Source organism: Epinephelus lanceolatus, chromosome 2 (assembly GCF_041903045.1).
Source record: "Epinephelus lanceolatus isolate andai-2023 chromosome 2, ASM4190304v1, whole genome shotgun sequence".
NCBI lineage: Eukaryota > Metazoa > Chordata > Actinopteri > Perciformes > Serranidae > Epinephelus > Epinephelus lanceolatus.
In genome coordinates, this window is record NC_135735.1 from 179,046 (window position 1) to 206,994 (window position 27,949).

Below are 27,949 nucleotides of genomic sequence, written 5' to 3' on the forward strand. Positions count from 1 at the left end.
GGTCTGTGTCGGGTTAACACGGTGCTGATGATGTGTTCAGGGTCTGTGCCGTGTTAACGCGGTGCTGATGATGTGTTCAGGGTCTGTGTTGTGTTAACGGTGCTGATGATATGTTCAGGATCTGTGCCGTGTTAACACGGTGCTGATGATGTGTTCAGGGTCTGTGTCGTGTTAACGGTGCTGATGATGTGTTCAGGGTCTGTGTTGGGTTAACACGGTGCTGATGATGTGTTCAGGGTCTGTGTTGTGTTAACAGGGTGCTGATGATGTGTTCAGGGTCTGTGCCGTGTTAACAGGGTGCTGATGATGTGTTCAGGGTCTGTGCCGTGTTAACAGGGTGCTGATGATGTGTTCAGGGTCTGTGTCGTGTTAACACGGTGCTAATGATGTGTTCAGGGTCTGTGTTGTGTTAACGGTGCTGATGATGTGTTCAGGGTATGTGCCGTGTTAACAGGGTGCTGATGATGTGTTCAGGGTCTGCGTCGTGTTAACAGGGTGCTGATGATGTGTTCAGGTCTGTGTTGCGTTAACACGGTGCTGATGATGTGTTCAGGGTCTGTGCCGTGTTAACAGGGTGCTGATGATGTGTTCAGGGTCTGTGCCGTGTAAACACGGTGCTGATAATGTGTTCAGGGTCTGTGCCGTGTTAACAGGGTGCTGATGATGTGTTCAGGGTCTGTGCCGTGTAAACACGGTGCTGATAATGTGTTCAGGATCTGTGTTGTGTTAACAGGGTGCTGATGATGTGTTCAGGTCTGTGTTGCGTTAACATGGTGCTGACGATGTGTTCAGGGTCATATGTGCTGTTGTATGAGGACAGGCAGAGGACAGACGGAGTGTCCACACTGGACAGGTTAAGGAGGACCCACCTGAGTCCAGAGCAATGGATTTGGGAGGAGGAACAGGATGGAAGACGATGGGAAAGATGGCGCCCGGCAACTGGTTATCCACCTGTACGGAAAGACCACGCCAGTCACACATGTAGGAACAATAGAAACGTGACGAGCTCAGAGAGCGGACTGTTCAGACGCCATTCAAATAAATTTCTCTTGATTTATTAACAACACCACACCGTCAGAGGGCAGTGAATGCGCCACACTGTTCATTAACTCATCTGGAAGCAGTTCAATATTTTTTAAAACCGACACTCATGTCACTGGTGAGAATCAGATCAGATTTATGACCACACCCTCTGATTGATCTACCTGTCCTGACACAGGTGTGAACGACACACGTTCTGAGGATACAGCAGATCACCTGCTCAGGTGAAAATTAAACATACAGAACAAAAATAATATGTTCCTTAATAAACTGCTGTTTTTACTGTTTTACCTGTGTTACTTGAGACAGCACTAGTTAAAATTAATACATACTTTCAACATATTGTACCACAGTAGCCAGAACTATAACTATAATATTATTACTTTCAATAATGTTGTTGTAACCTACTGTCATTACCTGCATCTCTCTCTCTCTCTCTCTCTGTCTCTCTCTGTCTCTGTCTCTCTGTCTCTCTCTCTGTCTCATTGTGTCATATGGATTACTGTTAATTTATTATGCTGATCTGTTCTGTACGACATCTATTGCACGTCTGTCCGTCCTGGAAGAGGGATCCCTCCTCAGTTGCTCTTCCTGAGGTTTCTACCGTTTTTTCCCTGTTAAAGGGTTTTTTTGGGGAGTTTTTCCTGATCAGCTGTGAGGGTCATAAGGACAGAGGGATGTCGTATGCTGTAAAGCCCTGTGAGGCAAATTGTGATTTGTGATATTGGGCTTTATAAATAAAATTGATTGACCTGTACCTGTTACTGCGCCCCCTGCCCCCCCCACACCTGTTCAGGTGTGTGTGTCCCAGTGTGTTTTCAGGTGTGTGTGTCAAGGTGTGTGTTCAGTTGTGTGTCCATGTGTGTGTTTGTCCAGGTGTGTGTGTTCAGGTGTGTGTACCTGCAGCCAGTGCAGCTGTGCCCTCAGGCTGCGCTGGTGCAGCGACTGTTTGAACTCCACCTGGATCCCCGACAGGAAATTCCTTCTGACCGGGCAGGAAAATGGCTGACGCATCATCATGTTGGCTCCGCTGAGGTTCACCTGACCACCAGTGACATCACACACTCTCAGTCAGCTCATTGGACAGGTCTGTGTGTAAGTGTGTGTGTTGTGTGTGGTGTGGTGTGGTGTGGTGTGGTGTGTGTGTGTGTGTGTGTGTGTGTGTGTGTGTGTGTGTTGACCTCCAGGTTGGTCTCCAGTCTGACCCAGCCACCCTCGTTCTTCCCGCTCAGCTGACTCTGGTACGTTTTCTCCAGCAGGTTAATGTTCTTCTGACTGAATGGCTTCCACCGGTTCTTTGGCTTCATCTCCCAAACCACACCTGAGCTGTGACACAAACACACCTGAGCTGTGACACAAATACACCTGAGCTGTGACACAAACACACCTGAGCTGTGGCACAAACACACCTGAGCTGTGGCACAAACACACCTGAGCTGTGACACAAACACACCTGAGCTGTGACACAAATACACCTGAGCTGTGGCACAAACACACCTGAGCTGTGACACAAATACACCTGAGCTGTGGCACAAACACACCTGAGCTGTGGCACAAACACACCTGAGCTGTGGCACAAACACAAATACCAGTCTACCTTATTGTGCACCACCTGCTGTAAAATATCTCTCTCAAAACATTTTTCTTCTCTCTCTCAAAACCTAACTCTTTGCTCATGTCAGGATTTTGCTTTCACTGCGAAAATAATGCCATGTTCCTATTGGCCAGTCTCAATCGAATTGACAGCTGGGTGAGGATCGTCTTGGAGTCGAATTCAACTGAATCATTCATCCACCATGGTCGATTCACTGGCATAGATGCGCTGCGTTATTTGAGAGCAGAGACTCCAATGTTTGGGTAAGACGATGACACAGACACATTTATCTAACAATCTGTTCCACCCACATATATCACATATTACACATCCTTGATTTACATTATCATCACAGCACATTTTATGCATTGTCCTTTGATTCTTTTCTTTATAACATCAGAGACACTGAACACATCAGAGAGACAGCGGTTTGTCGGCCCGTAAGAAAAGTGTCTCTGGCTCTGAAAAGACTTTGGACCCTTGTTGTGGTTTTCCCTGGACATAAATCACAATCCATTATTAAAGTAATTACCACGGAGCATCGGTGGCTCAGTGGATGGAGCGGACGCCCCGTGATCAGACGCAGCGGCCGCGGGTTCAAACCCAGCCTGCTGTCCTGTGCTACATGTCGTTCCCTCTCTCCCCATAACGTTATGCTGTCCTGACATTAAAGGCAACAAAAGCCCAAAAATAATGTTTAAAAAAAGAACTGCAGGTTTGTCAGTGTTGATGAGAAATGAATCTACGTGGACACATGATGCAGTGATTCATGAATACTTTTCATATATTCAAAGACTCCGCGGTGTAACTGGCTCATTGATGGGACTCAACATCCCATAATAGCTCCATGTGAGAATAAAGGAGATTACATGAAGTCATTTCACAGCAGTTAAATGAACCTCAGCCTAATATTGACAGAATGAAGTCAGTAGAAACAAAACTTTTACCAGTCTGTTTAATATCTGTGTGTTTGATGTTGAGTTTGTGCCCAGTGTGTTTGGGCTCCATCACATTACAGCTGAATAACTTATATTTAAATATATGAACACTGTTAAGATAGAAACATGTTTCTGTATGTTAGACACATGACCTCATCACATGACATCACATCACTCACGATGTTTAGCTGCAGCTGACGGAAGAAATTTATTTATTTTTTGTTATCTGCACGTCTTTCAGTGCTTGCCGTGAACATGCGCCCCTCTGGCTGAACATACTCAGAATTGATTGAACTGATTCTGATCAGCTGTTCTGGAACCAAAAACTCAGAGTTTCTCAGCTCAGGCTCAGTCAACTCAGAGATCAGGATCAGGCTCAGAGTTTGTTGATCCTGCTCTCTGAAAAAGGGCCCTGGTGATGTGTTTACCTGCTGATTTGTTTACCTGGTGATACCAATGTAAGAGATCTCTTGGCGGCTGGCGTTGTTGATCAGTGACAGTCCGAGGTTTTGCAGCGACACCTTCACTTCCTGTTGGAACTGTTCGAGCTCTTCAGCCTGCCGGGCTTTCGTCACCACGGCAACGTCCTCGGTGAACAGCATCACCCGCTGGCGTCCGTCCAGGAAGGAAACCCAGTGAACCTGAGACAGGCTGTCGTAGGAGAACTGACCCACCTCATCCTGCACCAGAGACCACAGGTTCAGACGTTCAGACTCTGAGGCCAAGTCTTATTTGTTATTTTTACCCCACGCCCTGTTCTGAGTGTCGCCTCACCCCTCAGAAATGGGACAACCCTTCAGACCTTGATAAATCATGGGTAGTCGTCAACGCTGGCATTTATGTAAAAAGACGTGACATGTTGCCTAATACTGTGAAAGTGTCTCTGCTGTGGTGATTTCTCTGACGAGGGCTACACACTCGTGTTTCAGGAACCTCGTGATTTATTCACAACTGAAGTTTCACAAACATCATCAAATAAAAAAGAACGCTGCTTTATCACCGGGACACTTATGGTGCTCTGTGGGCTAATGTTAGCTAACTGTTTAATATCAGTTAATGCTGCTCCTGCCCTGTCAGTCTGTGCTGATATCATAGGAGAGAGAACACATTCAGAAACTTCTCTGCTGGAGTTAAATTAAATTTTGTGGATCATCAGAGGAAAATACGAACTGAAAATAAGTTTAAATTCTGGACACATCATAATTATCAGTGTGACGTTAGCATAAAGGACAGAGTTAACCCTTTAGTGTCACCTTCAGCAGATCCAGCTCTCCAGAGTGTTCCATGCAGCTCCAGCTGAGCGTTCGGTTTCCTGCTGGGTCGTCCCACACAAACCGCCGAGCCTCATTGGGTTTCAACTGGTGAACCACCTGCGAGCCGCTGAGGAGGAGACAGACAGAGGGTCGTTAGGTTTTTATTAAACTGTCATAAATCAGCTGTGAGGGTCCGAAGATTGAGCGACGTCGAAAGTCCGCTCAGGCAGATTCTGAATTGTGATGCTGGACTTTAACAATAACATCGAAATCCTGTCCATGTAGGTCACAAACAGGATTGGTGACAGGGGACAACCTTGGCGGAGGCCAACACCCACCGAGAACGTGTTTGACTTTACACCAAGTATGCGGACACAGCTCTCTTTGGTACAATTTATTTTATAAAATTGATATCGAAAAAAGTATTGTTCCAGAACCGGTATCAAAGTGAAGGTATCGGTATCGACATTGAAAATCTTTGAACGATACCCAGCCCTAGCAGTGACACATCAGGACTTTTCCTTTTGCTTCCTCCTCAGATGTCCTCTGTGTGTTGTTGATGAAGTTGTGTGTTGAAGGGGATAATTTCCACCTCACTGCACCAGACAGCAGGTCCTTGAACCCGCCGGTCTTCAGGTCTCTGGTCGGAGACTGCAGAGAATCCTGGGTACAGAGATCAGCGCAGCTGTCAGCTGATCACCACCTGGTGGTGCGCTGGATCAGATGTTTGAACTGGGATCATCTGGCTGAGTGTCGTCTTCAAAGGTCTTCAGCTCCTTCCTCAACAGGAAGAGTTCCTGCATCAAGAGAAGGTTTGGGACATGGTGCAGCTGTCGCGGTGGCAACCAAAGAACCTGCTGGGTGCTTGGTTCAGACTCGGTTTGTCCAGGAGACTTCTGGAGCAGCAGGGTCAAAAGGTCAGGAGGACGGAAATCTTCTTCTTCTGTGGTCTCTAAAGCAAAACAGATGGACTTTTAGCCAGCCTCAAAGAGGTTCTGACAAACCTCCGAACATTTCGGTTCAGTCCAGGCTATTCTCAGCAGAGAGGAGAACTCGGACCTGACTGACGGATAAACTGAACCTGAGCAACACCTCGTCCACAGAGTCAGAGGTCACTGAGGCAGCTGCGGACCTGCAGAAGGTTTGTGACAATGTCCTGAGGGGGACTGTGGGAGTTTTGGGGTACCATCACCATTAGTCCTTCAGTCTTTTATGATCAGAAGTGTTCTCCACCAGACTTCCTGTCACATATTCTGTTTGTGGCTTTCATGAACGATTCTGTTCATGAAAGCCACAAACAGAATATGTGACAGGAAGTCTGGTGCAGTGGAGGCGTGGTCAGCGTTGAGCTAGGGCTTCGTCAGGATAAGAGGAGGACGTTCAGGTGATGAGGTCATCGGATCGGGATCCTGCTGGTGGATGATTTCCAGACACATTCAGGAGGGGATGTGCCAACAGGACACAGTGACCGTTTATAGATCTGATGAGGACGTACGACCTGCTGCACTCTGTGTGTGTGTTTGTGTGTGTGTGTGCGTGTGTGTGTTTGTGTGTGTGTGTGCTGACCGCTGCCTGTAGCTGATGGTGACCCAAGGCGTGTGGTTGAGCAGCAGGGCCGGAGCTGCTCCTTCATAATAATCACTGAAGCTGATGACAGTCGACAGATCAGAGATGTTGACGTCTACAATGATCCCGCCGCACTGAAAAAACACACACATGTAAACAACGGTGGAACGTGCGACAGTGTCAGAGTAACATGAGCTGTGATTGGTCCAGTAGAGACACTGACCATGTCGAGGCTCAGCAGGGTGCCGTTGTCCTGACGGTTAAAGAAGAAGAACTTAGAGGTGGATTCTGATCCGACAACACGGACGCACAACTTCCCTGAACCATTCTCAGGCCACAGAGGGAGACACTGCAATAACAACAACAGCTACAGATCAACAAAAACAACAGAAGAAGAACAGATCAACAGCAACAGAAGAACAGCTACAGTTCAAAAACAACAGAAGGAGAACAGATCAGCAGCTCTAAGACGACCTAAGGAGACCGCTGTGGCTGCGACACAAACAGAGAGCGTCCGCAGGTGTCTGGAGTCGTGGACTCATTCAGTGACACCAACTGTCTCTGGGACAAACGAACAGACATCACATTCACCTCGGTGGAGGAGATGTAGTGCCACTTGGTGGAGGTCTGACCGGTGACTTCTCCAACCTCCAGCTCATATGAAGACTTGTTAACCAGCGTGTAGAACGGACTCATGGTGACGATCCTGGTCAGGTTAAAACTGCTCATCTGGATACTGATGCCCACCTGGACACACAGACACAGAGGACTGAGGACGCCAGAGTGAAACAGCAGAGAACCAAGCTCCTGTTATCTGTTCTTCACATCAGTCAGATTCATGTTTGGGCCATAAAGGTAAAAACAAAGTGGAAAAGCATCCATAAAGATATACAGTAATAAACAGTATCTGTCTGCGACTCAGTCGATGTGACGCTGCTGTGCAGAGGATTGTGGGTCAGAATATCAGAACAGCGTGTCGACCTGTAAACTGGAGAATGTGACCGGATACAGTCGGATATCTCGTGTTTATCTCCTGACCATCCTGCGTTTTAATTTTTGTACTGAAGAGTTTTTAGTTACCAGGAAGTCCATGTTGTTGGCGGGACAGCGAACGCAGCCGTAACTTCCCACAGTGTCCAGAGAGAATGCATCCGACCAGGAACTGGTGGAGACACACAGCTGGAGCTGCAACAAACAATCAGAACAATCAAACATCAGACAGACATGTCTGTCTCTTCAGACGGAGGTCGGGACTCTGGCAGCAGGTGTTATTCTCACCTTGCTTTTGCTGAACAGGTTCTTCTTCCTGAAGGAGAACAGGATGATGTCTCTGAAGTCAGCCGGGTGTTTGACGCTGATGTCTTCGGCTCTGTACTGCAGCACTCGAGAAGTCTTGTTGATGATCCAGTATGGGCTGAAGAGTGACAGCAGCAGGCGGCTCCTTGTCCTCGTCACGTGAATGCTCACATCCACCGTCATGTTGGTGTCCGAGTCACAGGTGAGACACACAGCCAAGAACTCAGGCATTTCCTGTTCGATACGAATGTGTCCGTGCCAGTCGCGGCCCTGATACCTCATCAGCACCAGTGACACGATCTCACCTGAGACACGAGCATTCAGGAGGTCCGATGTGCTGCCTTCCTGAAGCTCATAGGAGTCTGCTGAGCTCTGAAAGACCAGATCAGACCAGACCAGATTATCTGAGGGTCTCACTTTCTGACAATGTCTTCAGTGAATCAGATCTTTTAATCATTTTAAATCTGACTGGTCTGTTGTGCTTCACATGATACTGATAAAATCTCTGACCTATTCAAACACCCTCCACCATTTGTCTTTCTGCCTGTTTTACCTCCATCATGTGGCGGACGGTGTACGGCAGCAAGTTTCGTAGCGTGGCCACAGGGTGGAGGTGGATGATGTAGGCTGGGTCCCAGTCCTCCTCTCCATGACTTGCAATGTGTCGCAGGTTGTCAGGGACAGCCAGCGTGCTGACCATCAGCGGCAGCAGACTGCTGTCGGTCGCTGGACACTGCAGCACTGAATGCACCTCTGAGCTACGGTGCACCTGCTCCTTCCACGCCACGCAGGTGGATGAAGGGCCGTACTGACCTTCCAGAGGACCCGCCGGACGCACAAACAGCTGACATCTGGGGAGGACAGAGAAGAAACTACAGTCAACAACTTCTGAACTACCAAGACCTGAATAACCAGAATCTCCTCTGTTTGCTGAACTATAATAAGTACAGAGTGTCAGATGGCTGAGACTCGTCGCTCCCTTTCAGCCAAAACATTTAGTTCCTGATATCAACTCCTCAAACAGGATATAAAACATTCTCCGTTTATGTTTTCTTGTCCTGACATTGACTCTACAGTTCTGCAGGACGATTATCACAAACCAACAAACACCGACTGAGATAAGAGACAGACACACCCCATCGCTGGTGCTGATGCGAATTCTGGCCCCTGAGCACGGCGGTGTGAAGCTACCTGTACGTTTCCAAGGCGATGTGAAACTCTGTCTCTGGTTCAGCCTGTCCGATGCTCTGCAGGCTCCTAGACGTGGGACAGTACTTCAGGATGGTGAACGGCACCGAGAAGTGATTCTTTATCTGAAAACACAAACAGTTAGAAACAAGGATCCTCACCACTGCTGGCTCGTCAACATGTTCAGAAGTCTCTGTGTTTTAGATTCAGACCTGCAGCGGCGAGCGGACAGTGATGACCTTGTTGCCCTCGGCAGCATCGATCTGCAGCAGCACAGAAACTGCCTCCTGCAGCATCGGACCACGGATGTTGTAAAGACGACGACCAGGTTTGTCGACAGCGATGTTGGAGATCTCGCTGTATCCGGAGGGAACTGAGGGTTCAGAAACACATCAGCATTTTTGGTCTTCACTCACAAGTCTCCAGTTTTATTTAATGTGACTGTGTGTTTTATAATCTTTCCTCTCATTCATTCATTCATTCATGAGCAGGCGACCACACAAGGTGCTGGACAGACATCAGGACATCTGTGTCCTGCTCAAAGACACTTTAAATTGTGGAAAAGAGGAGTCAGGGATCGAACCATCAACCCAGCTTTACCTCCTGAGCCTCAGCTGACTGGAAGGCGCGACTCCTCTACAGGTTCTCCTGACCTCCATAATCAACACCCCCCAAACGTCGCGCAGACTGAGCGTCTGATGACCTTCAACTACTCTGTGTTAAACTGTCAGTGCTAACACACTGGCTGACAGGACATGTGTGATTAAGTTTCAGCCTGATACCAAACAGCACGATAAACACTGTCAGGTGCCTCTGAGCTCCATTTGTGTGACACCAGCTGAACCTGATGCTGCTGCAGTCTGTTTCTCACACCTGTAGCAGACACTAATGAGTGTTGGTGTGAATGTTGAAACAACAGAATGTGACTGTGGTGACAGCGAGGCGCTCTGACCGATGGTGAGGTTGAACAAGCAGCTCTCCTGGCGCTGCAGAGCCGACAGTTTGCCACGTGACGACGGTTCGAACATGGAGTGCTCCAGGTCCATGCTCTGATCCACTGACAGCTCATGAAGTTTTCCCTGCGCTGACGAACCCACCGCCCTAAGGTTGGCGCTGTGCTGCACGATGAGTGGAATCCCCAGAGAGTTTCTGATGGTGAAGGGGGCCTTCTCCTTCAGAGAGTAGTCAAAGGTGGAGGCTGTGCCCTCTGAGAACGCCTGATCAAAACACAGCAAACACAACTTACTGTTAGGTTCGCCAAAAACTGAGGTTATAGAGTTATAGTATTAAAATGTGTTGTATCTTGGTGAGGTTGTAGAGGATGTGATGTATCTTGGTGAGGTTAAAGAGAATGTGATGTATCTTGGTGAGGTTATAGAGGATGTGTTGTATCTTGGTGAGGTTAAAGAGGATGTGATGTATCTTGGTGAGGTTAAAGAGAATGTGATGTATCTTGGTGAGGTTAAAGAGAATGTGATGTATCTTGGTGAGGTTATAGAGGATGTGATGTATCTTGGTGAGGTTACAGAGGATGTTTTGTATCTTGGTGAGGTTATAGAGGATGTGATGTATCTTGGTGAGGTTACAGAGAATGTGATGTATCTTGGTGAGGTTACAGAGGATGTTTTGTATCTTGGTGAGGTTATAGAGGATGTTTTGTATCTTGGTGAGGTTACAGACAATGTGATTATCTTGGTGAGGTTAAAGAGGATGTGATGTATCTTGGTGAGGTTAAAGAGAATGTGATGTATCTTGGTGAGGTTAAAGAGAATGTGATGTATCTTGGTGAGGTTAAAGAGGATGTGATGTATCTTGGTGAGGTTATAGAGGATGTGATGTATCTTGGTGAGGTTACAGAGAATGTGATGTATCTTGGTGAGGTTACAGAGGATGTTTTGTATCTTGGTGAGGTTATAGAGGATGTTTTGTATCTTGGTGAGGTTACAGACAATGTGATTATCTTGGTGAGGTTACAGAGGATGTGATGTATCTTGGTGAGGTTGTAGAGAATGTGATGTATCTTGGTGAGGTTACAGAGAATGTGATGTATCTTGGTGAGGTTGTAGAGAATGTGATGTATCTTGGTGAGGTTACAGACAATGTGATGTATCTTGGTGAGGTTACAGAGAATGTGATGTATCTTGGTGAGGTTACAGAGAATGTGATGTATCTTGGTGAGGTTATAGAGGATGTGATGTATCTTGGTGAGGTTACAGAGGATGTGATGTATCTTGGTGAGGTTATAGAGGATGTGATGTATCTTGGTGAGGTTACAGAGAATGTGATGTATCTTGGTGAGGTTATAGAGGATGTGATGTATCTTGGTGAGGTTATAGAGAATGTGATGTATCTTGGTGAGGTTATGGAGGATGTTTTGTATCTTGGTGAGGTTACAGAGGATGTTTTGTATCTTAGTGAGGTTACAGAGGATGTGATGTATCTTGGTGAGGTTATAGAGGATGTGTTGTATCTTGGTGAGGTTATAGAGGATGTGATATATCTTGGTGAGGTTATAGAGGATGTGTTGTATCTTGGTGAGGTTGTAGAGAATGTGATGTATCTTGGTGAGGTTACAGAGGATGTGATGTATCTTGGTGAGGTTACAGAGAATGTGATGTATCTTGGTGAGGTTATAGAGGATGTTTTATATCTTGGTGAGGTTACAGACAATGTGATTATCTTGGTGAGGTTACAGAGGATGTGATGTATCTTGGTGAGGTTACAGAGAATGTGATGTATCTTGGTGAGGTTACAGAGGATGTGATGTATCTTGGTGAGGTTATAGAGGATGTGATGTATCTTGGTGAGGTTGTAGAGAATGTGATGTATCTTGGTGAGGTTACAGAGGATGTGTTGTATCTTGATGAGGTTACAGAGAATGTGATGTATCTTGGTGAGGTTACAGAGAATGTGATGTATCTTGGTGAGGTTATAGAGGATGTGATGTATCTTGGTGAGGTTACAGAGAATGTGATGTATCTTGGTGAGGTTAAAGAGAATGTGATGTATCTTGGTGAGGTTATAGAGGATGTGATGTATCTTGGTGAGGTTACAGAGAATGTGATGTATCTTGGTGAGGTTAAAGAGAATGTGATGTATCTTGGTGAGGTTATAGAGGATGTGATGTATCTTGGTGAGGTTATAGAGAATGTGATGTATCTTGGTGAGGTTATGGAGGATGTTTTGTATCTTGGTGAGGTTACAGAGGATGTTTTGTATCTTGGTGAGGTTACAGAGAATGTGATGTATCTTGGTGAGGTTACAGAGGATGTGTTGTATCTTGGTGAGGTTAAAGAGAATGTGATGTATCTTGGTGAGGTTACAGAGGATGTTTTGTATCTTGGTGAGGTTAAAGAGAATGTGATGTATCTTGGTGAGGTTACAGAGAATGTGATGTATCTTGGTGAGGTTAAAGAGAATGTGATGTATCTTGGTGAGGTTAAAGAGAATGTGATGTATCTTGGTGAGGTTAAAGAGAATGTGATGTATCTTGGTGAGGTTACAGAGAATGTGATGTATCTTGGTGAGGTTAAAGAGAATGTGATGTATCTTGGTGAGGTTAAAGAGGATGTGATGTATCTTGGTGAGGTTAAAGAGAATGTGATGTATCTTGGTGAGGTTATAGAGGATGTGATGTATCTTGGTGAGGTTAAAGAGGATGTGATGTATCTTGGTGAGGTTAAAGAGGATGTGATGTATCTTGGTGAGGTTAAAGAGAATGTGATGTATCTTGGTGAGGTTAAAGAGGATGTGATGTATCTTGGTGAGGTTAAAGAGGATGTGATGTATCTTGGTGAGGTTACAGAGGATGTGATGTATCTCGGTGAGGTGACAGAGGATGTGTTGTATCTAGGTGAGGTTATAGAGGATGTGTCGTACCTTGGCGAGGTTGTTCAACACGTTGAGGCTACAATGGGAGACGGTGATGTTCATGGTGTCTTTGGAGCAGATGTTGACGGCTGTTCGAGGTTCAGGTAGGATCACGAAGTCATCTCCGTGAACTGGACTCTTGTCCTGGACTGGGTTGTTCTTCATCTGCACGGATGAGGATATCAACATTTAAAGACTGGGAGGGGGGAGAACTGAGCAGAGACATCCTTTATAAACAGTTCTGCATTGACAGACACCTTGAGGTGAAGTCATATAATGTGTACTTGTCAGTGTGTGGTGATGGTTTCAGTGTTTATGTGTGATTGACCTCGAGCTCCAGGTTCCACCTGCGTCTGCCACTGTCGACTCGTTCGATCAAAGGCTCCCACACTGCCTGGATCTCATTGAAGTAGTTCACCTGCAGACACACAACAGTGGTCAACATTCATCAGACATAAAACATCTTCATGTTTGTTTCTGCAGCAGCAGCAGCAGCAGCCCATCACTCATCCATCCTGTTGTGCGTCAGTTTCACTACACTCAACCTAAAAGGTTGTTCACCTATTGGGAGATCAGCGGTTTGATCCCCATCTCCTCCAGTCCACAAGTCAAGTATCCTTGGACAAACTAGGGCTGCACGATACTGGAAAAACTGACATTCACTTAAAGTAAGAAAATTTAAAAATAGTGGCTTTTACTCACCACAGCTGCAGAGGCTACCAGCTTCACTTCAAACAGACTACATCATAAAAGGGCCGTTATTTATCATTCCCTCTGTATCTTTATATTTCTACTTTTTATCCGCTCCCATTGCCTTGATGAAGTTAATGCATCACGCTGTCATTTCAAACTCAGTACTTTCTGAAGTTGTTTCAAATGGGATGCGCACAGCGCAAGCAGACAGATGCGCGAATTAGAGCAGCATGTGTCACTGACACCAGACTCAGAGTGCAGCGGACCGGTGGAAAATGTCACCATGAGCATATTATTTTACATCAGTAAAATCTATTTCATCATTATTTTGAGTCACATTGTTGAAAGAATTTAGTTGTCTGTGTTCAAGCAGGATAATAGGTCTCCATTCATTGCACGTCGGGCTTTCTATTTCCTTGTCAGAGATGGTGTTGCGTTCAAGGTCCCCCAAAAAACGGAAGAAAAAAAAGGATGAATATTCTTTTTTTTTTCACAATCGAATCCCGTGCCATCGAATGAAGCTTCGAATTTTCAAATTTTTTGGGTCAGCCCTACCTAAATCGCAGTCTCAAACACCAGCGTGTAAACGGGTGAATGTGACGAGTGTTGTTAAAGTGGTCAGGAGATGTGAAGATGAGTTTCAGGTGTTTCTCCAGAACGATCCTGATCCTATATACATGGTTTCCAACAGACTTATTCCATAGTTACAGATCTATGGAGTGTAAAGAAATCCCTGCAGGGAACTGATTTTAATGTTATCGGGCGTGATGGACCGGTTCAGGTTCAGGTTCAATTTCAGTTTCAGGTTCAGGTTCAGTTCTCACCTCCAGCGTCATGTCGGCTCTCAGCTGCAGCAGAGATGACCAATTTTTGGCTGATCCGCTGAAGGAGGACTCGGCCAGCAGCAGAGGGACGGTCCGATGACCCAAACCGGACTCCAGAGTCACCTGGACCACCTGTAGGGTGACCACACCTCGTCAACAGGAAACAGATTGGATCATGTCTTTGTAAAGTTTCAGAATCAGATTTTTTTTGGGAGGCGCTGGAAGGTCGTACCTTGACCTCTGCGGTGAAGCTCTCACCCTCGTTGTGCCCGTCCTGCTCTCTGAAGCTCTCTGTGACCTCAGTGGCCTGGTCAACTCCCAGGAACCAGTAGTTACAGCTGTAGATGTTCATGACCGACCAGAGGTCACTGACATCCGTCTGCAGATCCAAACTCTGCTCATCATGCTGCTTCGCCGTCATAGCGGCTGTTATGGTCATCACTGTGTTGAGGATGAACGGAGAGATCTGTGGGACAAAGACACACTTCTGATGAAGATGATGATGATGAGGTCACTGTGGACACATCAGAGACAGACAGGCAGGCAGGCAAGCAGGCAGGCAGACTCTTTGGTGGAGGTGTGGTTCGGACATTATTGTAATTAATGACCGTACCAGAGATATTGGATAAAGGAGATACCCCACTGTAGGCTTATCCAATGTTATGAAAACGGTTACTTCCTGTCTCCTAAGTGGGCGTGGTTAGCTCTCCCTCCAATCAGAGCCTGTTCTCCCTCAACCCCACCACCTTGTGTTAAACAGAGGCTCTGTAGATGTCTGTGTATGCGGATCAAGAAGCAGGTGGAATGAAAATACATTCTTCCTATTATTGCAGCCTATTGCTGCACAAAGCTTGGGCATTTTTAATTTTTACTAGCGGTAAATAACTGTTTGTAAGCTAACTGTGATTTTACCGCCTGTTTATCAAGATCACAAGATCTCGCGAGAACTTGTTTTCTGAGACGGACAGGGCTCAAACAAAGTTAATTTTCTCTTGATCTGTGCGGATGAAAAATGCAGCTTTAGTGTCAGAATGTTGGTAAGATGTGTGGCTTGTGGAAAACGAACCCAATATTTACTTTAGTGACTATTGGGCAAAAGAATTGACCATAAATTGTGACCACGTTCATTTTCCTCATTGACGACAATACATTCAGAGCTGCTGCAAGTCTCCTACGGGGGCGTGGCGCTGACGTCACTGAATCAGGAAGTGAGCTGAGTGGGGTATCTCGCTTTATTCAATATCTCTGACTGTACCTTGACGATGACTTCCTCCACCGTCACAATGCCGCTCAGTGGTTGGTTAGGGTGGGTTTTGGTTTCCAAGGCAACAGAGCAGGGTCTCAGCACCTGTTGGACAGAGACATACTGATGAAATCAGTCCCAACAAACACAATGTTTCCTCCTGTCTGACTAACGTCTGTTAAAAACTGCTGATGACAGATTTACATCTTCAGCAGGAACCAATGAGCTCTGAGCTGAGAGCGACAGACAGGAAGTCAGACAGTACTGACGGACGGACGAGTGTTGTTGGTTTGATGATAAGATCTAGAACATTTCAAACATTGTGTGAGCTGCTCATGTGGTCATGTGATCTTACAGCGGTGACTGCCTTGTCCTCCTTGTTTCGGATGAAGGGGCAGGCGAGGACTTTCAGCTCCCTCAGGTTGGCTCTCATGTTCTGGGTACCGTCCTCCTCCGCCTGCAGCGTGAAGTCACACTGAAACGAGGCTACAAGGGCGGGGGCGTCAGCCTTCATCAGACTGGCCACAAACACCACCTCCGGATCCACCACCACCGCCCGCAGACGAGTCCTGACCGCCGAGGCTGCAGACAGGAGACAAACACAGTTCACTTCCTGCTCTGGTTTCTGTCTGTATGAGCAGTTCTAAGACTTCATGATGTTGTCAGGCGGGGCGCCAACAGGAAGGGACCTAGACACCTCGCCGAGCCAAGTTCAAGGTCGAAGGTCAAGCTGACATTTGACCTTTGACCACTAACTTATATTCAGTTTATTCCTCAGTCCATGTGGATGTTTGTGCCACATTTAAAGAAATTCTCTCGAGGTGTTCTTGAGATATCGTGTTAACGAAAATGACACTGACAGATAGGGTTGGGACTCGTTAGGATTTTAACGATTCCGATTCCTTACCGATTCCTCCTTAACGGTCCGAATCCTTACCGATTCCTCTTACCGATTCCTACATTATATTCATTATACTTGCTATACTTAAACAAGTATATAATAAACACAAATGCAATCATACAAATACAAAAACTTTCTTCTAACTGTTGCACAGTACAATTAGATGAAAATACACATTTGTGTGTGGTGTGTATTTCAGATTTAGAGCTTGTATCATCTCCCTGAGAATATATAACAACAAAAAGTGATTCTCTGATTTCTACAGTAACACTATTAAAATTAACCACAACAATGTAATAAAAAATACTTATGCATTCATGCTTGGGCACTGTTATTTACGTGACAACACCTGAACAGAACACGCACAGACACACATTGGCTGTTTGTTTCTACCTCTCCCCTCGCTGGAAGCGTCGGACCCTCCGCCGCCCGCCTCCGCCTTGATTAAACGCTGAAAATAAAAGAGGGAGACAGGTGTCTCCTATTTTATCTTATTTTGTTATATTTCTCCCTCTCCCCTCACTGGAAGCGTCGGACCCTCCGCCGCCCGCCTCCGCCTTGATTAAACGCTGAAAATAAAAGAGGGAGACAGGTGTCTCCTATTTTATCTTATTTTGTTATATTTCCCCCTCTCCCCTCGCTGGAAGCATCGGACCTCCCGTCGCCCGCTCACGTCTCAAACACGGAGGTCTCACTCTCCGCTGAGCACCCACGGTGCACACCCGGCCTGTTAAATAGCCTGTAACCATGACAACTGTGTGACACAAACTCAGTGCTTTAGTGATTGGATAATGTCGGGCTCGGTGGGGTTCGGACAGAAATATGCGGCCCGTGCCGCACTCTAATGGAAATGCACGTGACGGTTTTTGTTTTTTTTTTGTTGGTTGGTTTTTTTACAATCTAGGAACCGTTTGCAGGAACTGTTACGCCATATGTATGGAACCGGTTCCGGAACCGGAACTTTGGACCCGGTTCCAAAAAAGAACCGGATCCAGATCCCAACCCTACCTACAGACAACCTGAAAACGTGACGCCTCCTTGACTTTATTTGACCTCAGGGGTTTCGACCTGTCGTTCTCACCGGTCTTGTTGTCGGCTCGTGGCTCAGTGGTCTGTCTCAGCGGCAGCCTGTCACTCTGTGTGGCACCGGCAGTGGTCGTGGTTGAACTCTGCGGCAGAGCCTGCAGAAAGAAATCTGCCACGGCCATCAGAAACTCCACGCTGGCACAGAGGTAGAGTTTCTGCAGAACAGCTACCACCTCCCGCTCTGCGGCGCTCTGTCGATACGTCACATCGATCATGGCCTCAGGGCTGTCCTCATCTCTGCGGCCGACCATCCTGCCGTTACAACAGGTGGAGTTCAGGTGAGTCAGCACATCATTAGTTTGATTAAACAGCCACAGGTTCACAGGTGTCACATAGAAACCTCCTGATATTTGTGTCACAGTAAACAGTCACAGATCAAACATCAAACGACATTGTTAAAGTGTTTGTGAGGGTTAAAACAAGTTTTACTGCAGTGGGTCCTGTCCGCTGCAGTAAAACTTCCTGTGTTCTCATCAGCAGATGGTGGAGGAACCACTAGGGGGCAGCACAGGCACCAGTCTGGAGTCAGACGGAGGCTGCGGTCAAACAGTCTTTTTGCTTAGGAAGGTTCCTAACTGAGTGAAATGACCTGGAAGTAAGTGGCAGCCATGGTGGCAGTCATGATAAGAGCTGGTCGAATTCTCTAAATTTCAAGGAAAGGTGCTTCAATGCTTCCTCTCTAATCTCCTTTAGCATAGGGTACACTGGACCATCCTTTACGAAAGGAAAGGAGATTATTCCGTCCCACAAGTCCTTGCGGTGGCAATATTTAAAGTGACCAAGCGACGCACCATTCACAAACTCAAATGATTAGGAAAGAAAAAGATCAACATGACTAAGAAAGGAAGGAGATCACCATGTAAGTTACCGTTGTATGAAGCATTATACATCTCAGGCCATAACTTGTTCATATGCTATATGTTTTGAATTTTCAACATTATGTTAAACTTAGACGCGAACTATGAACGTTTCGCTACTATTGGTGTACCCTCCGTTCACAGCTTTGTTTAACTTGCTGTGTAACAGGATAAACAAATATACGAATATACAATGCATTATTTTAATTTTCCGATTTTCGTGCGTAAAGTGCCCTGAGATGACTTTTGTTGTGATTTGGCACTATATAAATAAAACTGAATCTAAAAAATAGATAGATAATCAATGAAGTAATGTTGCTGTGCCTCGTGTGTAAATGTGCATATACTTGGCGTATCTGGAGATTTAAATAATCAATGAAGTTACTGCTTCCCACTTTGTATTCCCCTGTACAGTGTTTCCCTGCAGAGCTACAGTGGAAGGATCATAACAAAAATACCAAAGACTGTAACGTTAACAGATATCTGCCTGAGGTTATTAAATACCTGCAGCGAGCACCCCACCCCACCCCCCACCCCGCAGAAACAATAAGCACGTTTCCCCATAAAGAGAGACGCTGTGCACATTTACGGTCTTCAGTAATATCATTAATTAATTTTACTACTTAGGTTTGCAAACTCAGTGCCCTCTTTTAAATTTTTTTTGTTTCAGTTTGTGGCTGGCAGCCTATACTCCTTTTTTTAATTCAATTCCGACCTTAGTAATTAAATAATATCTTTTGCCGTGTTGTCTACGTTTATATTTCCTGCATGAATCAACACGATGAGAACGTACGGGGCGCATTATCTAAGACGCGCTTTTTGTAGTCCATCTTCAGAACACTGTAGTTTCACCACAGCAGACCCACGTCAATAATATCCGCCGTCGCATCACTACGTAGCCCAGTGTAAGTGCAGTCGGATTCTCTCAGCACCGCAGTTGTCTTTTCCTAAGTCTTTATGAATTCTCCCTCACATCTTCCCTTGACCTTGTGACATTTTCCATTGAGGTCAAGGAAAAGTGGTTAGGAAAAGACGATAGGAGGGACTTTTTGACCGCAGCCCAACATCCAGCTGTAGAAGAATAGTTTCTTTCTTCTTCTTCAGCGTCCGTCCGAACACTGGTGAGAGAAACCAGAGATCATGTGACTGTTACCGTGACGTCACCCTCTCCATGCCCGTCCTCAGGTCGTCCAGCGTGCAGGCGCCCAGCACTGTGGTCACCTCCATGCTGCCATTGGTCCAGATCCGCCCTGAAGCCTTCAACAGGTGGAGGGCAAACTCTCCCAGTCTGAGGTTTTCCTGGTGCTGCAGGTCTGATGGCTGCAGGGACCACAAACCTCCATCAGACACAAAATCCAGCAACCAGAGAGCTGATCCTGGACCAACTGATCAAGGACCAACTGATCCTGGATCAACTGATCACAGACCAGCTGATCCTGCACCAGCTGATCCTGAACCAGCTGATCCCAAACCGGATGATCCTGAACCAGCTGATCCAAAACCAGCTGATACTGAACCAGCTGATCCTGCACCAGCTTATCCAAAACCTGCTGATCCTGAACCAGCTGATCCTGCACCAGCTGATCCAAAACCTGTTGATCCTGAACCAGCTGATCCTGCACCAGCTGATCCTGGACCAACTGATCACAGACCAGCTGATCCTGGACCAACTGCTCCATCAGCCTTTGATGGATTCTTGGTAGATCATAAGGAACCACAGACAGAACCTCCGAGAACACTGAGAGAACCCACATCCAGGAGTAAGACTGACCTGTTTGAAGTCACTGCCGTACAGAACCAGACTGAGAGACTCAATGCTGAAATTAAACTTCAGGGTCTCCAGAGCTTTGTCCTCCTCTTCATCGCTGCTTACAGCTGCTTTCCCGACATCACCTGAACTCAGAACACACGGATCAAGAGAGCTGAAACCACTGACACCAGAGACCTGACCTCAGACCTGCTGATCACAGAGTGACCCTCTGTGAAGGTGGATGTAATTCTGTATGAACATGTAGAGACCTGTAGGGGGGCCTCCTGCTGCTCGGAGCTGAACTCCGGCCTCTTGTCTGGGGGTGCTGGGCTCCAGACCGCCAGCCTCTCCAAGGTTCTCCATCAGGATCCTCAGCAGCACCTTCAAGTCATCCTGACTCAGCTCCACCTGCAGACACAAACACCTCCAGATGTGACGTCTGAGTGGAACCGTCCTGTTTCTGTGCACAGGTTCCACTACACATCTCTGGTTAGCCTAGCTTAGCATAAAGACAGAAAGCAGGGGAAACTGCTAGCCTAGCCTGTAGCTACGGCTCTAACTTCCTCTGTGATCACTTGTGTCTGTAACAACAATGATCTGATTTGCAGTGACACAGCTCAGTGATCTCTGCAGGTTTATCAGACTGGGCCGAATTATTTTACACTGATGTCAGAAATCTGGACGCCACCTGAGTGGACATCTGTGTACATGATCACAGATCACAGGGTGGCGGTGGTGGTGGTGGTCGTGGAGGGTTCTATCTCTAATCACAAACACAATGAAAAAAACATTTAATCAGCCTTAATTAATCACAGCAATCTGAAGTTTCAGAGACGAGACTCGGTCTGACACAAATAAACCTGTTACATAAAGATGGCAGAGCAGGAAACTGTCACCAACTACAGCTGCAGATCTAACACAGAACAAACTGTACCTTCGCTGGAGGACACGACGACTGGTTACAGAAACAAGAACAGAGGAGTTACAAACAGAGAGGCTTTAACTCAGGTCTCTTATCAATCAAGGACCCTATATACGCTAACAGAAGGTGTGTTATAATATCTGCTCCTGCTCCTCCTTTTCCTCCTCCTCCTCTTCCTCTCCTCCTCCTCCTCCTCTTACTCCTACTCCTACTCCTCCTACCTTCATGGGCTTCAGATCTCCATCGATCTCCACAGCGACCATCTTCTTGTACCAGGAAGCTGCCAGGTTCCTCTTGATGTTCAGGTGCAGGTTTACTGGTTCCAGCAGCTCCATCGTGGGTCGACCAGTCGCTGGATCCATACAGGTCCTGACAGACAACAACAGACTGAGTGACATCACAAGTGGTTTGTTTATAAAGTGACCACGGGAACATTTAATTTCTCCTGTTAATATCAGAACTATAAAAAAAGATGTGTGCAGTACTATTCCTTTAGCTTCTGAACTCGTCTTACAGGGACAAGAAGAACATGATCACCTCGACATTGATCTTTGAATCAATCAATCAATCAATTTTATTTATAAAGCCCAATATCACAAATCACAATTTGCCTCATGGGGCTTTACAGCATACAACATCCCTCTGTCCTTATGACCCTCACAGCTGATCAGGAAAAACTCCCCAAAAAAACGGTAGAAACCTCAGGAAGAGCAACTGAGGAGGGATCCCTCTTCCAGGACGGACAGACGTGCAATAGATGTCGTACAGAACAGATCAGCATAATAAATTAACAGTAATCCATATGACACAATGAGACAGAGAGAGAGAGAGAGACAGAGAGAGAGAGAGAGACAGAGACAGAAACAGAGAGACAGACAGAGACAGAGAGACAGAGACAGAGACAGAGAGAGAGAGACAGAGACAGAGACAGAGAGACAGAGAGACAGAGAGATGCAGGACAGACGGTAATGACAGTAGCTTACAACAACATTAATGAAAGTAATAATATTATAGTTATAGTTCTGGCTACTGTGGTACAATATGTTGAAAGTATGTATTAATATCTGGCAGTATACATGTGTGACAATAGTCATATGTGTATAATAACAGTAGAAGTATGACTAATGACTAATGATGGCAGCAGCAGCAGGAGGCATCTGGCAGGACCACGGCAGAATGTGAACCTACTGACTGACCTGGAGAGTTTGAGGTGTGTCAGCTGGACGTCCATGTTGTCGATGACGACCGGCAGTGGACATCCATCAACGGGCAGCAGAGAGAAGCTATTTCCCACTGTGATCAGACCCAGGTCCATCACAAGTGCATCATGGGAGGTGGAGGACTGGGGGATGATGATGAGCGGAGCCTTCAGCTTGATGTCCATGGACAGACGGAAACTCTTCTGGGCGAAGTCTCGAACACTGGATGCCGCCTTCTCCGCCGCCTGAGCCGTGGCAGCACTCAGAGCTTCTTTAGCCGTCTGGAAGTTGTTGGTGAAGTTCTAACGAAAAGACAAAAAGATCTTCTTTCATCAAAAACAAAAATATTAACAACATTACAACAAAACAACTGAACATTAAAAATTAATAATTTTTACAGACTAATTCAAACTGACTCTGTGATAATCTGAGACATGTCACACCTGTGGAGATTAAGTCCAATAAATTCATTCTGACCTGACGGGGACGGACACGAACTACAAACTGAAACAACCTCGTTAATTACAAACAAACCTTTAAACTCTCAGAGCTGCAGCGAACTCACCAGCAGAGACATGATGAATTTGTGCAGGTAAACCACCTGGATGCAGCCCACATTCAGCTTCACTCTACCATCAGTTTTGGAGGTGTCGGCGTAACTGGCGCCCTCCGTGGCGTTAGGAGTCAGACTCATGGTGAAGCTAAACACCTCATCACCCATGATAGAAATCGCCTGAAGGACAGAGACACTAGTGATAAAGGGTGGTCCAGTACAGTCTCAATATATAGAGGAGTTTGACAGAGTCCAGGGCAGTCTAAGGTACTCCAGGGTACCCAGTGGTAGTATAATGTAGTCCTGGAGTCCAGGGTGGTGTGCGGTAGTTCATGGTAGTTTGACAGAGTCTAGGGTAGACTGAGGCAGATCAGAGATAGTCTGAAGCAGTCCGAGATAGTCCAAAGTTGTCTGAGGCACTTCAGGGTACTCAGTGGTAGCATAATGTAGTCTTGGAGTCCAGGGTTGTGTGTTGTAGTCCATGGTAGTTTCAAAGAGACCAGGGTAGACTGAGGCAGATTGAGGGAATCAAGGATAGACCAAGACTGACCAGAGATAGCCAGAGGTAGTCAGTGGTAGTCCAAGGTAGTCTAACGGAGTCCAGGGTACACCAAGGCTGATCAGAGAGAGTCTGAGGTAGTCCTGGGTAGTCAGTGACAGTTAAATGCAGTCCTAGAGTCCAGGGTGGTATGTGTAGTCGAAGGTAGTCTGACAGAGTCCAAGATAGACCGAGGTAGAATGAGGGAGTCCATGACAGACCAAGACTGATCAGAGGTTGTCTGAAGGAATTTTTACTGGTCAGAGGTATTTTGTCTGATCTGAAGTAATCTTAAGTAGTCCAGGGGTCCAGGGTAGTCTGAGGGAGTCCAGACTGTGTCAGAGTAGTCCTGGTTTGTACCTTAAGGGCACTCTGTAAATCTATGGCAAACAGGGTAGTCCAGAAGAGCCTGGGGCAGTCCAGGGTAGTCCATGATAACTCAGGACATCAGAGCGGGTCCAGGGTAGTCTGAGGTAATCTGGGGTAGTCTGAGGTAGTCTGGGGTGGTCTGGGGTAATCTGGGGAAGTCTGAGGTAGTCTGGGGTGATCTGGGGTAGTCCAGATTAGTCTCAGAAAGTTTTACTGTCAATGATGTGAGAAAATCAAATATCACAATGTTTTTGACCAAATCCTTCAATATAAATATTGTGATGATGTTTTCGGCTCGAATGTTATATGGTTTCACTGAAAATGCACATGAAAATATTTCTGATCAATAACGAGTCCTAAAGAACCACTCAGACATCAGTTCAGTCTGTTTCTGATCAGGTGGTCTCTACGAGAGACTTACCACTGACTCAGTAAAACAACCGACTGACCTTCTTGTGGACACTTTTGGGGTCAACGTTGAGGACGATGAAATCCCTCAGGCGGGCTGATATGTGAGTCTGTGGTCCTTGCATCAGCAGAGAGCCGTTAATACCTGAAGGACACGTCAGACAGGGTCAGTTAACGAAGGTGTTGACAGACAACAAGGGACATAAACTCAGTCCTGACTCGGTACCTTGGATCTTGATATCGGCCATGTTGGAGCTCTGGTCGCACACGAGGACGTTGAAGGCTCCCAGCGTCATCATCACCTTCAGATCAATGATGTCACTGTCAGCAGGTGACACTAAGGCAGCTGACAGGAATCACAAAACCACGACACATTAAAGACAAGTCGACACATCAAGATTTACTTTATGTCAGACTGGTAGACCCACAATGCACTGGTTATACTGGGAGGCAGTGGTTATACTGGGATGAGACAAAGGTTATACCAGGATGAGACAGAAGTTATACTGGGAGACACATATTCTATTTCATATGTGCTCTGCCCTCTAACGGGCTTCGCTATTGGTTAAGACTTGAGGTGAAGGCCGTAGTTAGAGGGCTATGCACATACTCATAGAACTGGAGTTACATCCAGGTAACTACTATTTATACTGGGAGACAGAGGTTACACTACGAGACAGTGGTTATACTGGGAGACAGAGGCTTTACTGGGATGAGACTGGAGCTCATTACGGGAGACAGTGGTACTGACTGGACTTGGTGGACACCGTCTTGTCCTCTGTCTTTGGTCTGAGATCTCTCTCTGGAGACGCCATGGTGCCAGATGACAGTGCCGCTGACAGGAAGTCCATGGCGGACAGCAGAGCCTCGGTGTGGAGCATGAGGTCCAGAGAGGTGAATGTCACCTGGAGACAGAGAACAAGTGATTTTACCAGGCCGTCGTTTCAGAACCATCTTAGAAAGAACTCTGTACGTCACTGAAGGGAGATCAGGGAGTGTGTGTGTCGCTCACGTTGATCATCTGCTCGGTGTTTTTATAAACAGTGGAGAAGTTAGGCCCCGCCCTGTCAGCCTGAAGAAACAGTCAAACACACAAGAAGTTCAGTTTGATTCTCTGCCTTGGCAGGTGACATCATTCCTGTACGGGTGACATCACACCTGTACATCTCAACAAGTAACTGATGATATCATCACCTTGAAGTACTGCACTTTGAGCAGTTCGGCTCCAGATTCTACTGAAGAGCTGATGAGACACAGCGGCTCCCCACTCGAATCTGAAACAGAGGATATGATGTCATCAGCAACATCACTGCTGTGTCTGCTTTAGAAGACACTAAAGGACACTACAGAGAACACTACACTACACTAGACTACACTACAGAGAGCACTACACTACACTAGACTACACTACAATACAGAGAACACTACACTACACTAGACTACACTACAATACAGAGAACACTACACTACACTAGACTACACTACAGAGAACACTACACTACACTAGACTACACTACAATACAGAGAACACGACACTACACTACAATACACTACAATACAGAGAACACTACACTACACTACACTACACTACACTACAGAGAACACTACACTACACTACACTACAGAGAACACTACAATAACTAGACTACACTACAGAGAACACTACACTACACTAGACTACACTACAATACAGAGAACACGACACTACACTACACTACAATACAGAGAACACTACACTACACTACACTACAGAGAACACTACACTACACTACACTACACTACAGAGAACACTACACTACACTACACTACACTACACTACAGAGAACACTACACTACACTACACTACAGAGAACACTACACTACACTACAGAGAACACTACACTACACTACACTACAATACAGAGAACACTACAGTACACTACACTACACTACAGAGAACACTACACTACACTACACTACACTACAGAGAACACTACACTACACTACACTACACTACAATACAGAGAACACTACACTACACTACACTACACTACACTACACTACAGAGAACACTACACTACACTACACTACAGAGAACACTACACTACACTACAATACAGAGAACACTACACTACACTACAATACAGAGAACACTACACTACACTACACTACAGAGAACACTACACTACACTACAATACAGAGAACACTACACTACACTACAGAGAACACTACACTTCACTACAGAGAACACTACACTACACTACACTACAGAGAACACTACACTACACTACAATACAGAGAACACTACACTACACTACAGAGAACACTACACTTCACTACAGAGAACACTACACTACACTACACTACAGAGAACACTACACTACACTACAGAGAACACTACACTACACTACACTACAGAGAACACTACACTACACTACAGAGAACACTACACTACAATACAGAGAACACTACACTGCACTACACCACACTACAGAGAACACTACACTACACTACACTACACTACAGAGAACACTACACTACACTACAGAGAACACTACACTACACTACACTACAGAGAACACTACACTACAATACAGAGAACACTACACTACACTACACTACAATACAGAGAACACTACACTACACTACACTACACTACAATACAGAGAACACTACACTACACTACACTACAATACAGAGAACACTACACTACACTACAGAGAACACTACACTACACTACAGAGAACACTACACTACACTACACTACAGAGAACACTACACTACAATACAGAGAACACTACACTACACTACACCACACTACAGAGAACACTACACTACACTACACTACAGAGAACACTACACTACACTACAATACAGAGAACACTACACTACACTACACCACACTACAGAGAACACTACACCACACTACAGAGAACACTACACTACAGAGAACACTACACTACACTACAATACAGAGAACACGACACTACACTAGACTACACTACAATACAGAAAACACTACACTACACTAGACTACACTACAATACAATACAGAGAACACTACACTACACTACAATACAATACAGAGAACACTACACTACACTACACTAGACTACACTACAGAGAACACTACAGTACACTAGACTACACTACAGAGAACACTACAGTACACTACACTACACTACAGAGAACACTACACTACACTACACTACAGAGAACACTACACTACACTACAGTACACTACACTACACTACAATACAATACAGAGAACACTACACTACACTAGACTACACTACAGAGAACACTACAGTACACTACACTACAATACAGAGAACACGACACTACACTACACTACAATACAGAGAACACTACACTACACTACAGAGAACACTACACTACACTACACTACAGAGAACACTACACTACACTACAATACAGAGAACACTACACTACACTACAGAGAACACTACACTTCACTACAGAGAACACTACACTACACTACACTACAGAGAACACTACACTACACTACAGAGAACACTACACTACACTACACTACAGAGAACACTACACTACACTACAGAGAACACTACACTACACTACAGAGAACACTACACTACAATACAGAGAACACTACACTGCACTACACCACACTACAGAGAACACTACACTACACTACACTACACTACAGAGAACACTACACTACACTACAGAGAACACTACACTACACTACACTACAGAGAACACTACACTACAATACAGAGAACACTACACTACACTACACTACAATACAGAGAACACTACACTACACTACACTACACTACAATACAGAGAACACTACACTACACTACACTACAATACAGAGAACACTACACTACACTAC

At 45.8% G+C, this 27,949-nt stretch overlaps 1 protein-coding gene across 8 annotated transcripts in view; it reads right to left on the reverse strand.

Annotated features, from left to right (window-relative positions):
- Window positions 1-27,949, reverse strand: part of vps13c (vacuolar protein sorting 13 homolog C) — a 126,343-nt gene that overhangs the window by 27,961 nt on the left and 70,433 nt on the right. For all 8 annotated transcript variants that reach the window (XM_078172938.1, XM_078172930.1, XM_078172936.1 and 5 more), the window contains 32 exons: window positions 25,284-25,363; window positions 25,102-25,161; window positions 24,841-24,994; window positions 24,316-24,435; window positions 24,131-24,234; window positions 22,787-22,954; window positions 22,219-22,523; window positions 21,244-21,391; window positions 20,370-20,508; window positions 20,122-20,243; window positions 19,504-19,670; window positions 17,489-17,745; window positions 15,862-16,088; window positions 15,519-15,611; window positions 14,496-14,729; window positions 14,264-14,395; window positions 13,075-13,164; window positions 12,756-12,911; window positions 9,829-10,093; window positions 9,089-9,249; window positions 8,880-9,001; window positions 8,242-8,539; window positions 7,671-8,060; window positions 7,473-7,577; window positions 6,984-7,139; window positions 6,616-6,741; window positions 6,393-6,526; window positions 4,827-4,953; window positions 4,018-4,253; window positions 2,223-2,367; window positions 1,942-2,082; window positions 870-951 (listed from right to left, as the gene is read on the reverse strand). In XM_078172938.1, coding sequence (XP_078029064.1) covers window positions 870-951; window positions 1,942-2,082; window positions 2,223-2,367; window positions 4,018-4,253; window positions 4,827-4,953; window positions 6,393-6,526; window positions 6,616-6,741; window positions 6,984-7,139; window positions 7,473-7,577; window positions 7,671-8,060; window positions 8,242-8,539; window positions 8,880-9,001; window positions 9,089-9,249; window positions 9,829-10,093; window positions 12,756-12,911; window positions 13,075-13,164; window positions 14,264-14,395; window positions 14,496-14,729; window positions 15,519-15,611; window positions 15,862-16,088; window positions 17,489-17,745; window positions 19,504-19,670; window positions 20,122-20,243; window positions 20,370-20,508; window positions 21,244-21,391; window positions 22,219-22,523; window positions 22,787-22,954; window positions 24,131-24,234; window positions 24,316-24,435; window positions 24,841-24,994; window positions 25,102-25,161; window positions 25,284-25,363 — 5,244 coding nt within the window. The remainder of the gene's footprint in view (window positions 1-869; window positions 952-1,941; window positions 2,083-2,222; window positions 2,368-4,017; window positions 4,254-4,826; window positions 4,954-6,392; window positions 6,527-6,615; window positions 6,742-6,983; window positions 7,140-7,472; window positions 7,578-7,670; window positions 8,061-8,241; window positions 8,540-8,879; window positions 9,002-9,088; window positions 9,250-9,828; window positions 10,094-12,755; window positions 12,912-13,074; window positions 13,165-14,263; window positions 14,396-14,495; window positions 14,730-15,518; window positions 15,612-15,861; window positions 16,089-17,488; window positions 17,746-19,503; window positions 19,671-20,121; window positions 20,244-20,369; window positions 20,509-21,243; window positions 21,392-22,218; window positions 22,524-22,786; window positions 22,955-24,130; window positions 24,235-24,315; window positions 24,436-24,840; window positions 24,995-25,101; window positions 25,162-25,283; window positions 25,364-27,949) is intronic.